Source organism: Scyliorhinus canicula, chromosome 24 (assembly GCF_902713615.1).
Source record: "Scyliorhinus canicula chromosome 24, sScyCan1.1, whole genome shotgun sequence".
In the NCBI taxonomy this organism is placed as follows: Eukaryota; Metazoa; Chordata; class Chondrichthyes; order Carcharhiniformes; family Scyliorhinidae; genus Scyliorhinus; species Scyliorhinus canicula.
Genome location: NC_052169.1, coordinates 4,826,596 through 4,840,513, shown reverse-complemented (window position 1 = coordinate 4,840,513; position 13,918 = coordinate 4,826,596). Strand labels below are relative to the sequence as shown.

The window sequence follows — 13,918 nt, the reverse complement described above, 5'->3', positions numbered from 1 at the left end:
GGGGCTGCAGCGAACGCCGGATTCCTTCGCCTCTCAAAGGAAACCCGGAGGCTAGAACGTGGGCTTGTCGGCAGCGGCAGCACCCCGGTAACACGCTCGCCACTGGGCACACGTCTCGCACCAGAGTCTCGAACGCAAAGTCTATGCTGACACGCCCGGCTCAAGACCGGGGAGCGCTGCCCCGTCAGAGGGGCTACCTCTGGGGTGGGGCGTCAATAGCAGGGTCCGCGTAAAGCCCTCTCAGGCGCACAAAGAAAGACCCCCACTGGCCACTCTTTTGAAGATTAATAAGGGGATCCGGGGGGGGGGGGGCATGTGGCGCAGTGGTTAGCACTGGGACTGCGGCGCTGAGGACCCGGGTTCGAATCCCGGCCCCTGGGTCACTGTCCGTGTGGAGATTGCACATTCTCCCCGTGTCTGCGTGGGTTTTGCCCCCCACAACCCAAAGATGTGCAGGGTAGGTGGATTGGCCACGCTAAAATTGCCCCTGAATTAGAAAAAACATAATTGGGCACTCTAAATTTATTTAAGAAAAAGGAGATCAGGGGTTATGGGGCAACGGCAGGAGAATAGAGATTGGAAAAATACCAGCCATGATTGAACGCGATGGGCCGAGTGGCCTAATTCTGCTCCCATGTCTTATGGTCCCTAGTGGCCTGGGAGACGGGCTCAACAGGATAGACGAGGAGACATTTTCTCGCTCTCTCCCTCTCGAGTCAGCGAGCGCGCGACCAGAACCACAGGGGAACATGGATACAAGACTAATAAATCCCATCAGGAATTCAGGAGAAAGCTCTTCGCCCGGAGAGTGGTGGGAATGTGGAAATCAACTCCCACAGGAAGTGTGGTTGAAGAGAACAGTAGGGATCAGGGGAAGCCAGACTAACGCCCGAGGGAGGCAGGGACAGTAGATGATGCTGATGGGCTGGGATGAAGTTGTGAGAGGGGAGGCGCGTGTGGAGGGTAAGTGCCAGCACAGAGCATTTGGGCCCAATGGCCTGTATCCCCGTGTTGTCAATACTTGGTCAGATCACGCATCTCTCAGAACCTACCAATAGGGGTGCTGTGCCTCGGGCCTTGCTTCAGCAACCTGCCGGTTAGAAGTGGGGTTCCACTGCTTATCGGCTGAATAACATCACCTTCCTTGGGCAGCGTGAAGTGAAAGGGGATTTCTGCAGAGAAAAACAGCGTTAGCCCTAAAGAGTCACAACTCTAAAGAGGAATGCACCATTACTGCCAGTACCCTGCCAAACATAAACTACCATCACTACCTCAAATCTTCCTAGCTTCCCATTTGCTCTTCCTTACTTTAGCCCCAAAGAGGCTCGTCTAAACACAATTCGGCCCTATATTGTCTCAGAGCCCCTCGCAATAGGTGGGAAAGCCAAGTTACAACGAGGGAATGAGAGATTTGCAAGCGGGCACGGACAAGTGAGGTGTTATCTATTCTGATCGGAGGAATAAAGAGGCAACTTATTATCCTGCTCGGCTGGCGATCGGCAGCACCACCCAAAGCTGCAGACTGCCTCGCTGACCTCTAGGGAACTTCTCCACCTGGAGAAGGTTAAGTACGCCATCCGAGGGTCGGAGGAAGTTTCCTGGAGACTTGGGGGCAGTCCGTCAGCCTGTTCCAAAACCTGTTTGAGGCCAGCAACGAGGAGTAAGCAAGGGGGGGGAGAGAAGTTAGATGGGGAACCAAAGGACTGCGCAACCCGGGGGGGGGGGGGGGGGGGGGGGGGAAGCACAAGAGAAGAGGAAGGGTGCTGAAGCCATTGGCGGGGGGGGGGGGGGGGGGCTTCAGTGCAGAGGGATCTGGGTGCCCTCGTGCATGAATCACAGAAAGTTAGTACGCAGGTGCAGCAGGTAATAAGGAAGGCACATGGAATTTTGGCAGTCATAGCTAATGGAATAGAGGATAAAAGCATGGAAGTGTCGTTGCAACTGTATAGGGCATTGCAGATGTAAATAATCTTTATTGTCACAAGTTGGCTTACATTAACACTGCAATGAAGTTACTGTGAAAATCCCCTCGTCGCCACATTCCGGCGCCTGTTCGGGTACACTGAGGATGAATTCAGAATTCTCAGCCGGTACGGGAATTGAACCCGCGCTGCTGGCCTTGTCCTGCTTCACAAACCAGCTGTCTAGCCCGCTGAGCTAAACCAGCCGTGGCGTGACCACAACTGGAGTTCTGCACAGAATGATGGTCCCTTTACTCGAGGAAGGATATGAATGCGTTAGGAGGAGGCTCAGAGAGGGTTCATTGGATTGATTCCCGGGATGAAGGACTTGCCTTATGGAGAGAGATCGAGTAGTTGAGGCCTACACTCTCTGGAGCTTCGGAGAACGAGAGGAGATCTAAGATGCTGAAGGGGATTGACAGGGTAGATGTAGAGCAGATGTTTTTCCTTGTTGGACATCATAGATAGACATAGAATTTACAGTGCAGAAGGAGGCCATTCGGCCCATCGAGCCTGCACCAGCTCTTGGAAAGAGCACCCTATCCAAGGTCAACACCTCCACCCCATAACCCCATAACCCAGTAACCCCACCCAACACTAAGGGCAATCTTGGACACTAAGGGCAATTTATCATGGCCAATCCACCTAACCTGCACATCTTTGGACTGTGGGAGGAAACCGGAGCACCCGGAGTAAACCCACGCACACACGGGGAGGACGTGCAGACTCCGCACAGACAGTGACCCAGCGGGGAATCGAACCTGGGACCCTGGAGCTGTGAAGCGATTGTGCTATCCACAATGCTACCGTGCTGCCCCTAAATGGAAGGGGGGCTTCCTTCGAGCCGGAACGATCCTTTAACGAGAGGCCACAGTTTTAGGCTAAGGGGGTGGCAGATTTAAAATGGGGAGGAATTACTTCACTCCAAGGGTTGGGAATATGGAATTTTCTATCCCAGTGAGCAGATGGATATATTTTTAATTAGCGATGAAGGTTTATGGGGAGTGGGCAGGAAGGTGGAGTTGAGGCTGAGATGAGATCAGCCATGAATGGGGGAGTGGGCTCGAGGGGCTGAAGTCCCTACTCCTAGTTCTTATGATCAAGACCAAGCCATCTGCCGCCTCGCCTGCTCCCTAAAGACCCCTGGTGTCCAAAGGAGTCATGGCCCCAGTGTCTCAGGTACCTAATTATTTAGCCATTCTCCATAGCTGAAGGGGGGGGGGGAATATAATTTAAGAGTCAACCGCAAAGCTGTGGGTCTGGAGTCACATGTAGGCCAGACCGGGCAAGGACGGCAGATTTCCTTCCCCAAGGAGACATTAGTGAATGAGATGGGTTTTTACGACAATGGTTTCCGGGTCATCAAGCGTTTTATTTATCTTTTAATAATAAATTTCGAGTACCCAATTCCTTTTGTCCAATTAAGGGGCAATTTCGCCTCGCCGGCACATCTTTGGGTTGTGGGGGTGAGACCCACGCAGAGACGGGGAGAATGTGTCAACTCCACCCGGACAGTGACCCGGGGCCGGGATCGAACCCGGGACCTCGGTGCCGTGAGGCAGCAGTGCTAACCACTGCGCCACCGTGCTGCCCCATCAATAGAGTTTTAATTCACCATCTGCTGTGGTGGGATTGGAACCCGGGTCCCCAGATCGTGCTCCGGGTGACTAGCCCAGTGACAGCACGACAGCCTCCTTCTTGCATTAAAGTATGGCGGCCATTATCCCAGCAGTTGGTCCACGGCACTAACTCCACACAAAGTTGTTCAATGAGCCTGTGCCTTTACCTCAATTCTATACCTTAAATTCCATGAGAGGGTTCGACAACCCCCACGGCTGAAGTAGATTCGGCGCCCAATGCCACAGCTTGTAAGAATGTGTAGTTTGGTCTTGCAATGGTCAAACGGTTGTGTAACTAACTGTGGGCCCATCGCCTTCCATCCACTGGATCAGATCCTCTACCCCTCTAGCAATTCACAACACCTCCAATCTCCCAGAGTATCACTGCCCCTTCTCCCTGTCTGGGTGGTGAGGGGAGGCGGACAGCAAGAGAAGGTTGATGCTATCCCATTAGTTTTGTTTAACTCTCTGCAACCTCCAGCCATCACCCAGTTATTGCATCTGGTTTCAACTCACCTTTTTGACCTTTTCTACCAAGGTAACCTTGTTACCCTACTTGGCATCGACTTTCAACAAAGTAAATGTGGTTCTCCTGCCTTCAATCCAATATTATAACATTCAGGCAGCACTAACGTGGACCTTACTCGAGTACCCACCGCCAGAACTGTCCAGAAGACTCTTGACCGATGGTTCTGATTGTTGAAGGCCGATAACTCCTTTCTTCCGAGCCGGCGCATCAGGTTCCAGCTGACCGAGTCCCTCTGGCTTTGGAGGTGCCACAGGCCGGTCAAGGCTACCGGGTTTGGCGAATTCCTCAACCTCTTGTTGGTGGTTCTGTCCTCCCAGGTCTTTCACCTCTTGTCCTGGGGCGGCTCCACTCTGGCCGCCCAGGCCCTTCTGTTCTGGGAAGGTCTTCTGGTCGGCGGCTTGCATCTTGATGACCAATTCTGCTTGCAGTTCTTTCCCAGGGTCTGTCCCCTCAGCAGCAGGCGACGTTAACAGTTGGGAGTCAGCCCTGGAACCTTCCTGGTTTCCCGGAGACACCAGGCAGGTTTTTCCCGGCGATTCGGGAAGTTTTGCCACCGGTTTCTGTTCTGCGGCCACGCTCGGCTTGCCACCTTCCCTTGGGCTCTGGCCAATGGCCTCGCAGTTCTCGGAAGCCTTTTCCTCCTCGATGTAAAGGACTTTGTTGTCTAAGTAATCAGCGCCTGTGGTGAGGGGGTGCTCGGGCTGGGAACTGTCTGGATTTGCAAGTACGGGAGCCCTCCCTTCATTAATGGTTCCCTTTAATCTGATAATTTCGGATGACTCACTGATCTCCTCCTCCATTGGTTCCTCTTCTCCCTTTGGCTCTGCTTCTTCATGGAGTGTTACAGATTGCGTTTGGCATTGCGAAACTTCAGGATTGAGAGAGGCTTCTGGGACTATCCCTCTATCCTCCTCTTCCGGAGCGTGTTCATCAAGGCTCTGGGACCCTGGTCCACTCACGGCCTCATCCATTGGCGTTTCGTTAACAATTCCTTCTTTTACCACTAAAATATCCTTGGGCAAACCTCCGTGCCCTTGGGATGAGGCATTCCGACGAAGACGGTTTAGTGGTTCCCGATACGGAGATGGCGGCCCCCCTGCTTGATCCGACAGCTTGGGTCCGCTCGAGGCTTCGCCCGCTGGGAACCCATCCGCGGGCTCGTCAGCAGCTCCCTCAGCGGAATCGTCAGCCGTAGCTTCAGGGGCACGAGGGGTCTGCACTTGGCTTCCCTCCGTGAGTTGGAGCCGAATGCTCCGGGTTTCTTCCAGCTGACCTTCCTGGGCGGTTTCCGCCTCCGCGCTGGCTCCTTCTTCAATCTGTGTCGCTTCGCTGTCCTCGGCGACAGAGGGCGCGCACTCGCCCGTGTCCATTGGCTGCATGCATTCGCTGGCCGACAGCTTCAAATCAAACGGCTCCCCCGCCCCCTCATCCCGCTTTGTCAATCCGATATCTGAACTCCTCGTCCTTTCCGGTATTTGCTTCTCTCCCTCCGCCTCCTCGTCTGTTAGTGCCTCGGGCGGCTTGGAGAGATTCCTCGTGTGAGCTAGTTTGGGTTTAACCCCTTCGGCGCTGCTGGTATTTTCCGTCAGGCTTGGAGTTGGCAGAAAGATATCCTTCAAAAATAAGTATTAAAAATAGTGAATACTTCACCCGCCAAAGAAATGATTTCACTGATAAAACTGCCATCCAATTTACAAATATGGCACAAAGGAACCATGGTGAGCAGTACCCATGGGAGCGCCGCAGTACCGGGGGGAGTGCCGCAATACCCGGGGCGAGCGCCGCAGTACCGGGGGGAGCGACGCAGTACCCGGGGGAGAGCCGCAGTACCCGGGGGGAGCGCCGCAGTACCTGGGGGGGAGCGCCGCAGTACCCGGGGGGAGCGACGCAGTACCCGGGGGGAGCGACGCAGTACCCGGGGGGAGCGACGCAGTACCCGGGGGGAGCGACGCAGTACCCGGGGGGAGCGACGCAGTACCCGGGGGAGCGACGCAGTACCCGGGGGAGCGACGCAGTACCCGGGGGAGCGACGCAGTACCCGGGGGGAGTGCCACAGTACCGGGGGGAGAGCCGCAGTACCGGGGGGGAGTGCCACAGTACCGGGGGGAGTGTCGCAGTACCCGGGGGGAGTGCCGCAGTACCCGGGGGGAGTGCCACAGTACCGGGGGGAGTGTCGCAGTACCTGGGGGGAGTGCCACAGTACCGGGGGGAGTGCCACAGTACCGGGGGGAGTGTCGCAGTACCGGGGGGGAGTGTCGCAGTACCCGGGGGGAGTGTCGCAGTACCCGGGGGGAGTGTCGCAGTACCCGGGGGGAGTGTCGCAGTACCCGCGGGGAGCGCCGCAGTACCGGGGGGAGCGCCGCAGTACCCGGGGGGGAGTGTCGCAGTACCCGGGGGGAGTGTCGCAGTACCGGGGGGAGTGTCGCAGTACCCGCGGGGAGCGCCGCAGTACCGGGGGGGGCGCCGCAGTACCCGGGGGGAGAGCCGCAGTACCCGGGGGAGCGACGCAGTACCGGTGGGAGCGCCGCAGTACCGGGGGGAGCGCCGCAGTACCGGGGGGAGTGCCGCAGTACCCGGGGGGAGTGCCACAGTACCCGTGGGAGCGACGCAGTACCCGGGGGGGAGTGTCGCTGTACCGGGGGGAGCGACGCAGTACCGGGGGGAGTGCCGCAGTACCCGTGGGAGCGACGCAGTACCCGTGGGGAGTGTCGCTGTACTGGGGGGGATTGCCGCAATTCAGGGGGAGCGCGGCAGTACGCGGGGAGTGCCGCAGTACCGGGGGAGCGTCGCAGTATCGGGGGAGGGTCGCAGTACCGTGGGGAGTGTCGCAGTACCAGGGGGAGCGCCGCAGTACCCGTGGGAGCGCCGCAGTACCCGTGGGAGTGCCGCAGTACCGGGGGAGTGCCGCAGTACCGGGGGAGTGCCGCAGTACCGGGGGGAGTGCCGCAGTACCGGGGGAGCGTCGCAGTACCGGGGGAGTGTCGCAGGACTCAGGGAGCGCCGCAGGACTCAGGGAGCGCCGCAGGACTCAGGGAGTGCCGCAGGACTCAGGGAGCGCCGCATGTCTGAGGGAGCGCTGCAGGACTGAGGGAGCGCCGCAGGACCCAGGGAACGCCGCAGGACTCAGGGAGCGCCGCAGGTCTGAGGGAGCGCTGCAGGTCTGAGGGAGCGCTGCAGGTCTGAGGGAGCGCTGCAGGTCTGAGGGAGCGCTGCAGGTCTGAGGGAGCGCTGCAGGTCTGAGGGAGCGCTGCAGGTCTGAGGGAGCGCTGCAGGTCTGAGGGAGCGCTGCAGGACTCAGGGAGCGCTGCAAGACTGAGGGAGCTCCGCAGGACTGAGGGAGCTCCGCAGGACTGAGGGAGCTCCGCAGGACGGAGGGAGTGCTGCAGGGCTGAGGGAGAGGTGCAGGGCTGAGGGAGCGCTGCAGGACTGAGGGAGTGCTGCAGGGCTGAGGGAGAGGTGCAGGGCTGAGGGAGCGCTGCAGGAATGAGGGAGAGATGCAGGACCGAGGGAGCGCTGCAGGACTGAGGGAGCTCCGCAGGACTGAGGGAGCTCCGCAGGGCTGAGGGAGCTCCGCAGGGCTGAGGGAGCTCCGCAGGAATGAGGGAGCGCTGCAGGGCTGAGGGAGCTCCGCAGGACCGAGGGAGCGCTTCAGGACTGAGCGAGCGCTGCAGGACTGAGGGAGTGCTGCAGGGCTGAGGGAGAGGTGCAGGGCTGAGGGAGAGGTGCAGGGCTGAGGGAGCGCTGCAGGAATGAGGGAGAGATGCAGGACCGAGGGAGCGCTGCAGGACTGAGGGAGCTCCGCAGGACTGAGGGAGCGCTGCAGGACTGAGGGAGCGCCGCAGGACTCAGGGAGCGCTGCCGGACTGAGGGAGCGCCGCATGTCTGAGGGAGTGCTGCCGGACTGAGGGAGCGCTGCCGGACTGAGGGAGCGCTGCAGGAATGAGGGAGCGCTGCAGGGCTGAGGGAGCTCCGCAGGACTGAGGGAGCGCTGCCGGACTGAGGGAGCTCCGCAGGGCTGAGGGAGCTCCGCAGGGCTGAGGGAGCTCCGCAGGACTGAGGGAGCTCCGCAGGGCAGAGGGAGCGCTGCAGGACTGAGGGAGCGCCGCAGGGCTGAGGGAGCGCTGCAGGACTGAGGGAGCGCTGCAGGGAGCTCCGCAGGACTGAGGGAGCTCCGCAGGACTGAGGGAGCTCCGCAGGGCTGAGGGAGCGCTGCAGGGCTGAGGGAGCGCTGCAGGGCTGAGGGAGCTCCGCAGGACTGAGGGAGCTCCGCAGGGCTGAGGGAGCGCTGCAGGGCTGAGGGAGCTCTGCAGGACTGAGGGAGCTCCGCAGGACTGAGGGAGCTCCGCAGGGCTGAGGGAGCTCCGCAGGACTGAGGGAGCTCCGCAGGGCTGAGGGAGCGCTGCAGGACTGAGGGAGCGCTGCAGGACTGAGGGAGCGCTGCAGGACTGAGGGAGCTCTGCAGGACTGAGGGAGCTCCGCAGGGCTGAGGGAGCGCTGCAGGACTGAGGGAGCGCTGCAGGACTGAGGGAGCGCTGCAGGGCTGAGGGAGCTCCGCAGGGCTGAGGGAGCTCCGCAGGACTGAGGGAGCTCCGCAGGGCAGAGGGAGCGCTGCAGGACTGAGGGAGCGCCGCAGGGCTGAGGGAGCGCTGCAGGACTGAGGGAGCGCTGCAGGGAGCTCCGCAGGACTGAGGGAGCTCCGCAGGACTGAGGGAGCTCCGCAGGGCTGAGGGAGCGCTGCAGGGCTGAGGGAGCGCTGCAGGGCTGAGGGAGCTCCGCAGGACTGAGGGAGCTCCGCAGGACTGAGGGAGCTCCGCAGGGCTGAGGGAGCTCCGCAGGACTGAGGGAGCTCCGCAGGGCTGAGGGAGCGCTGCAGGGCTGAGGGAGCTCTGCAGGACTGAGGGAGCTCCGCAGGACTGAGGGAGCTCCGCAGGGCTGAGGGAGCTCCGCAGGACTGAGGGAGCTCCGCAGGGCTGAGGGAGCGCTGCAGGACTGAGGGAGCGCTGCAGGACTGAGGGAGCGCTGCAGGACTGAGGGAGCTCTGCAGGACTGAGGGAGCTCCGCAGGGCTGAGGGAGCGCTGCAGGACTGAGGGAGCGCTGCAGGACTGAGGGAGCGCCGCAGGGCTGAGGGAGCGCTGCAGGACTGAGGGAGCTCCGCAGGACTGAGGGAGCTCCGCAGGGCTGAGGGAGCGCTGCAGGGCTGAGGGAGCGCTGCAGGACTGAGGGAGCGCTGCAGGACTGAGGGAGCTACGCAGGACTGAGGGAGCTCCGCAGGGCTGAGGGAGCGCTGCAGGGCTGAGGGAGCGCTGCAGGGCTGAGGGAGCGCTGCAGGACTGAGGGAGCTACGCAGGACTGAGGGAGCTCCGCAGGGCTGAGGGAGCTCTGCAGGACTGAGGGAGCGCTGCAGGACTGAGGGAGCGCTGCAGGACTGAGGGAGCGCTGCAGGGCTGAGGGAGCGCTGCAGGACTGAGGGAGCGCTGCAGGACTGAGGGAGAGGTGCAGGGCTGAGGGAGCGCTGCAGGACTGAGGGAGCTCCGCAGGACTGAGGGAGCGCTGCAGGACTGAGGGAGAGGTGCAGGACTGAGGGAGCTCCGCAGGACTGAGGGAGAGGTGCAGGGCTGAGGGAGCGCTGCAGGACTGAGGGAGCTCCGCAGGGCTGAGGGAGCTCCGCAGGGCTGAGGGAGCGCTGCAGGACTGAGGGAGCGCTGCAGGACTGAGGGAGCTCCGCAGGACTGAGGGAGCGCTGCAGGACTGAGGGAGCGCTGCAGGACTGAGGGAGCTCCGCAGGACTGAGGGAGCGCTGCAGGACTGAGGGAGCGCTGCAGGACTGAGGGAGCGCTGCAGGACTGAGGGAGCTCCGCAGGGCTGAGGGAGCGCTGCAGGTCTGAGGGAGCACTGCAGGGCTGAGGGAGCGCTGCAGGACTGAGGGAGCGCTGCAGGACTGAGGGAGCTCCGCAGGGCTGAGGGAGCGCTGCAGGACTGAGGGAGCGCTGCAGGACTGAGGGAGCTCCGCAGGGCTGAGGGAGCTCCGCAGGACTGAGGGAGCGCTGCAGGGCTGAGGGAGCGCTGCAGGGCTGAGGGAGCGCTGCAGGGCTGAGGGAGCGCTGCAGGGCTGAGGGAGCTCCGCAGGACTAAGGGAGCGCTGCAGGACGGAGGGAGTGCTGCAGGGCTGAGGGAGCGCTGCAGGGCTGAGGGAGCGCTGCAGGGCTGAGGGAGCGCTGCAGGGCTGAGGGAGCGCTGCAGGGCTGAGGGAGCGCTGCAGGGCTGAGGGAGCTCCGCAGGACTGAGGGAGCGCTTCAGGGCTGAGGGAGCTCCGCAGGACTGAGGGAGCGCTGCAGGACTAAGGGAGCTCCGCAGGACTGAGGGAGCGCTGCAGGGCTGAGGGAGCGCTGCAGGGCTGAGGGAGCGCTGCAGGGCTGAGGGAGCGCTGCAGGGCTGAGGGAGCTCCGCAGGACTGAGGGAGCGCTGCAGGACTAAGGGAGCGCTGTGCCCAGAATGAAACAGGATTGAACAGCATTAAATATCTTTCCAATGAGGAGATTTATAATCCTGTAATCTCACCATCTCTCTGCTACTGAAGCTGACATTCCGCTCCAGAAAATTCAGGGCCAATGAGGTTTCTTGAACCCGAAAGGAACCCAGATCACTTACATGGGATAACTCCGGAGGTGTCGGAACGGGAACCAAGGATCCTGCGGTGAAAGCGGGAACCGTCACAGACACTGGAGTCGATGACTGTGGGCCTCGGAAAGGAGCTGGCTCAGTCTGCTCCACGGGTTGGTCCATTTCCATTGGCTCTTCCTCTTCACATGGGTCTTTTCCCAATTGGCTGATGTCTGCGGGCGGCAGGGAGGTATCCATTGGCTCTTCTGCTGCAAGGATGTGAGGTTAAATATTTATCACAGCCAGCATTTCGTAGTCTGTACACACTCTCTCATTTCCTTTTGCAACAATTATATTTTTATTATCTTAGGCCAAACAGATTTTCCCCCCCCCCAGCCACCATTTCAACAGGTCTGGCACACTATCTAACCCCATGCTGTACCTGTCCTGGGAGTGTTTGATGGGGACAGTGTAGAGGGAGCTTTACTCTGTATCTAACCCCGTGCTGTACCAGTCCTGGGACTGTTTGATGGGGACAGTGTAGAGGGAGCTTTACTCTGTATCTAACCCCGTGCTGTACCTGTCCTGGGAGTGTTTGATGGGGACAGTGTAGAGGGAGCTTTACTCTGTATCTAACCCCGTGCTGTACCAGTCCTGGGAGTGTTTGATGGGGACAGTGTAGAGGGAGCTTTACTCTGTATCTAACCCCGTGCTGTATCTGTCCTGGGAGTGTTTGATGGGGACAGTGTAGAGGAGCTTTACTCTGTATCTAACCCCGTGCTGTACCAGTCCTGGGAGTGTTTGATGGGGACAGTGTAGAGGGAGCTTTACTCTGTATCTAACCCCGTGCTGTACCTGTCCTGGGAGTGTTTGATGGGGACAGTGTAGAGGGAGCTTTACTCTGTATCTAACCCCGTGCTGTATCTGTCCTGGGAGTGTTTGATGGGGACAATGTAGAGGGAGCTTTACTCTGTATCTAACCCCGTGCTGTCCCTGTCCTGGGAGTGTTTTTTTTTTAAATTTAGATTACCCAATTATTTTTTCCAATTAAGGGGCAATTTAGCATGGTCAATCCACCTACTCTGCACATTTTTGGGTTGTGGGGGCGAAACCCACGCAGACACGGGTCCTGGGAGTGTTTGATGGGGACAGTGTAGAGGGAGCTTTACTCTGTATCCAACCCCGTGCTGTATCTGTCCTGGGAGTGTTTGATGGGGACAATGTAGAGGGAGCTTTACTCTGTATCTAACCCCGTGCTGTCCCTGTCCTGGGAGTATTTGATGGGGACAATGCAGAGGGAGCTTTACTCTGTATGTAACCCCGTGCTGTACCTGCCCTGGGAGTGTTTGATGGGGACAATGTAGAGGGAGCTTTACTCTGTATCTAACCCTGTGCTGTACCTGTCCTGGGAGTGTTTGATGGGGACAGTGTCGAGGGAGCTTTACTCTGTATCTAACTCCACGCTGTACCTGCCCTGGGAGTGTTTGATGGGGACAGTGTAGAGGGAGCTTTACTCTGTATCTAACCCCGTGCTGTACCTGTCCTGGGAGTGTTTGATGGGGACAGTGTAGAGGGAGCTTTACTCTGTATCTAACCCCGTGCTGTACCTGTCCTGGGAGTGTTTGATGGGGACAGTGTAGAGGGAGCTTCACTCTGTATCTAACCCCGTGTTGTACCTGTCCTGGGAGTGTTTGATAAGGACAGTGTAGAGGGAGGTTTACTCTGTATCTAACCCCGTGCTGTCCCTGTCCTGGGAGTGTTTGATGGGGACAGTGTAGAGGGAGCTTTACTCTGTATCTAACCCCATGCTGTACCTGTCCTGGGAGTGTTTGATGGAGACAGTGTAGAGGGAGCTTTACTCTGTATCTCACCCCGTGCTGTACCTGTCCCGGGAGTGTTTGATGGGGACAGTGTAGAGGGAGCTTTACTCTGTATCTAACCCCGTGCTGTACCTGTCCTGGGAGTGTTTGATGGGGACAGTGTAGAGGGAGCTTTACTCTGTATCTAACCCCATGCTGTACCTGTCCTGGGAGTGTTTGATGGGGACAGTGTAGAGGGAGCTTTACTCTGTATCTAACCCCGTGCTGTACCTGTCCTGGGAGTGTTTGATGGGGACAGTGTAGAGGGAGCTTTACTCTGTATCTCACCCCGTGCTGTACCCGTCCTGGGAGTGTTTGATGGGGACAGTGTAGAGGGAGCTTTACTCTGTATCTAACCCCGTGCTGTACCTGTCCTGGGAAAGATTCTACACAGGCATTAAAATAGCTGAATTCCCTCATTCCCTACAGTCCTAACCTTGTTGAGCACAAACTTTGCTAAGTAACTATTATAACCATCATCAACCTCAATATTCCAACGTGAAAAGAACGGGTAAGGTTCAACCGAATGAAATTCAACAGGTAGCATTGGTCTAATGAGGAACTCTAGGGTGACGACTTAAATTGAAACTGATTACAGGAGTGAAGCGTTTTGGCACTTGCACCATTGCAGACCTAGAGCATCGCATCATATCCCAAATGCAGATACAACATAGGCGGCACGGTGGCACAGTGGTTAGCACTGTAGCTTCACAGCGGCAGGGACCCGGGTTCGATTCCCGGCTTGGGTCACTGTTTGTGCGGAGTCTGCACGTTCTCCCCGTGTCTGCGTGGGTCTCACCCCCACAATTTAAAAAGATGTGTAGCCGAGGTGGATTGGCCGCGCTAAATTGGCCCTTAATCGGAAACATTGAAAAAAAATAAGAACAATCTTCCGAATGGCAGTTAACGCCGGGTTGAAAGCTACAGGTTAACACAATCCCTCGGCCATTACCCCCCCCCCCCCCCCCCCCCCCCTCACCTGCTGGCTCCGTTGGGCTGTTGGGGACAATGATGGGAGTTGCTCCAAAGGCTTCCTGAGATGGATCAATGACATCGATGGAGCCTCTGGAAAAGAGACCGTGCATTATCAGAAATCACAGGCAGATATTAATCTTTCAATAATCAAAACAGCCAGGCAGACAGCTCATCACACAGGCCTGCACCAGCTCAACACCCACACCGGCCTTTGAGGGGTGGTGGGAAGGGGCCAGCAATGACCTTTGCCTCAATAGTCATTTACAGCACAGATCGAGGCCATTCAGCCCACTGTTCCCATGCCAGCCCCCTGTGGTGCAGTTCAGTCAGTCCCATAGCCCCGCCCAGTCACCGTGGCATCCCCCCCCCACCCC

At 58.8% G+C, this 13,918-nt stretch overlaps 1 protein-coding gene across 1 annotated transcript in view; it reads right to left on the bottom strand.

Moving 5' to 3' along the window:
- tp53bp1 (tumor protein p53 binding protein, 1) overlaps nucleotides 1–13,918 on the bottom strand; it is a 66,089-nt gene that overhangs the window by 15,877 nt on the left and 36,294 nt on the right. Inside the window, exons 10-13 of the mRNA XM_038784054.1 lie at nucleotides 13,549–13,634; nucleotides 10,759–10,979; nucleotides 4,237–5,722; nucleotides 1,053–1,172 (exon numbers count right to left, since the gene is read on the bottom strand). Coding sequence (XP_038639982.1) covers nucleotides 1,053–1,172; nucleotides 4,237–5,722; nucleotides 10,759–10,979; nucleotides 13,549–13,634 — 1,913 coding nt within the window. The remainder of the gene's footprint in view (nucleotides 1–1,052; nucleotides 1,173–4,236; nucleotides 5,723–10,758; nucleotides 10,980–13,548; nucleotides 13,635–13,918) is intronic.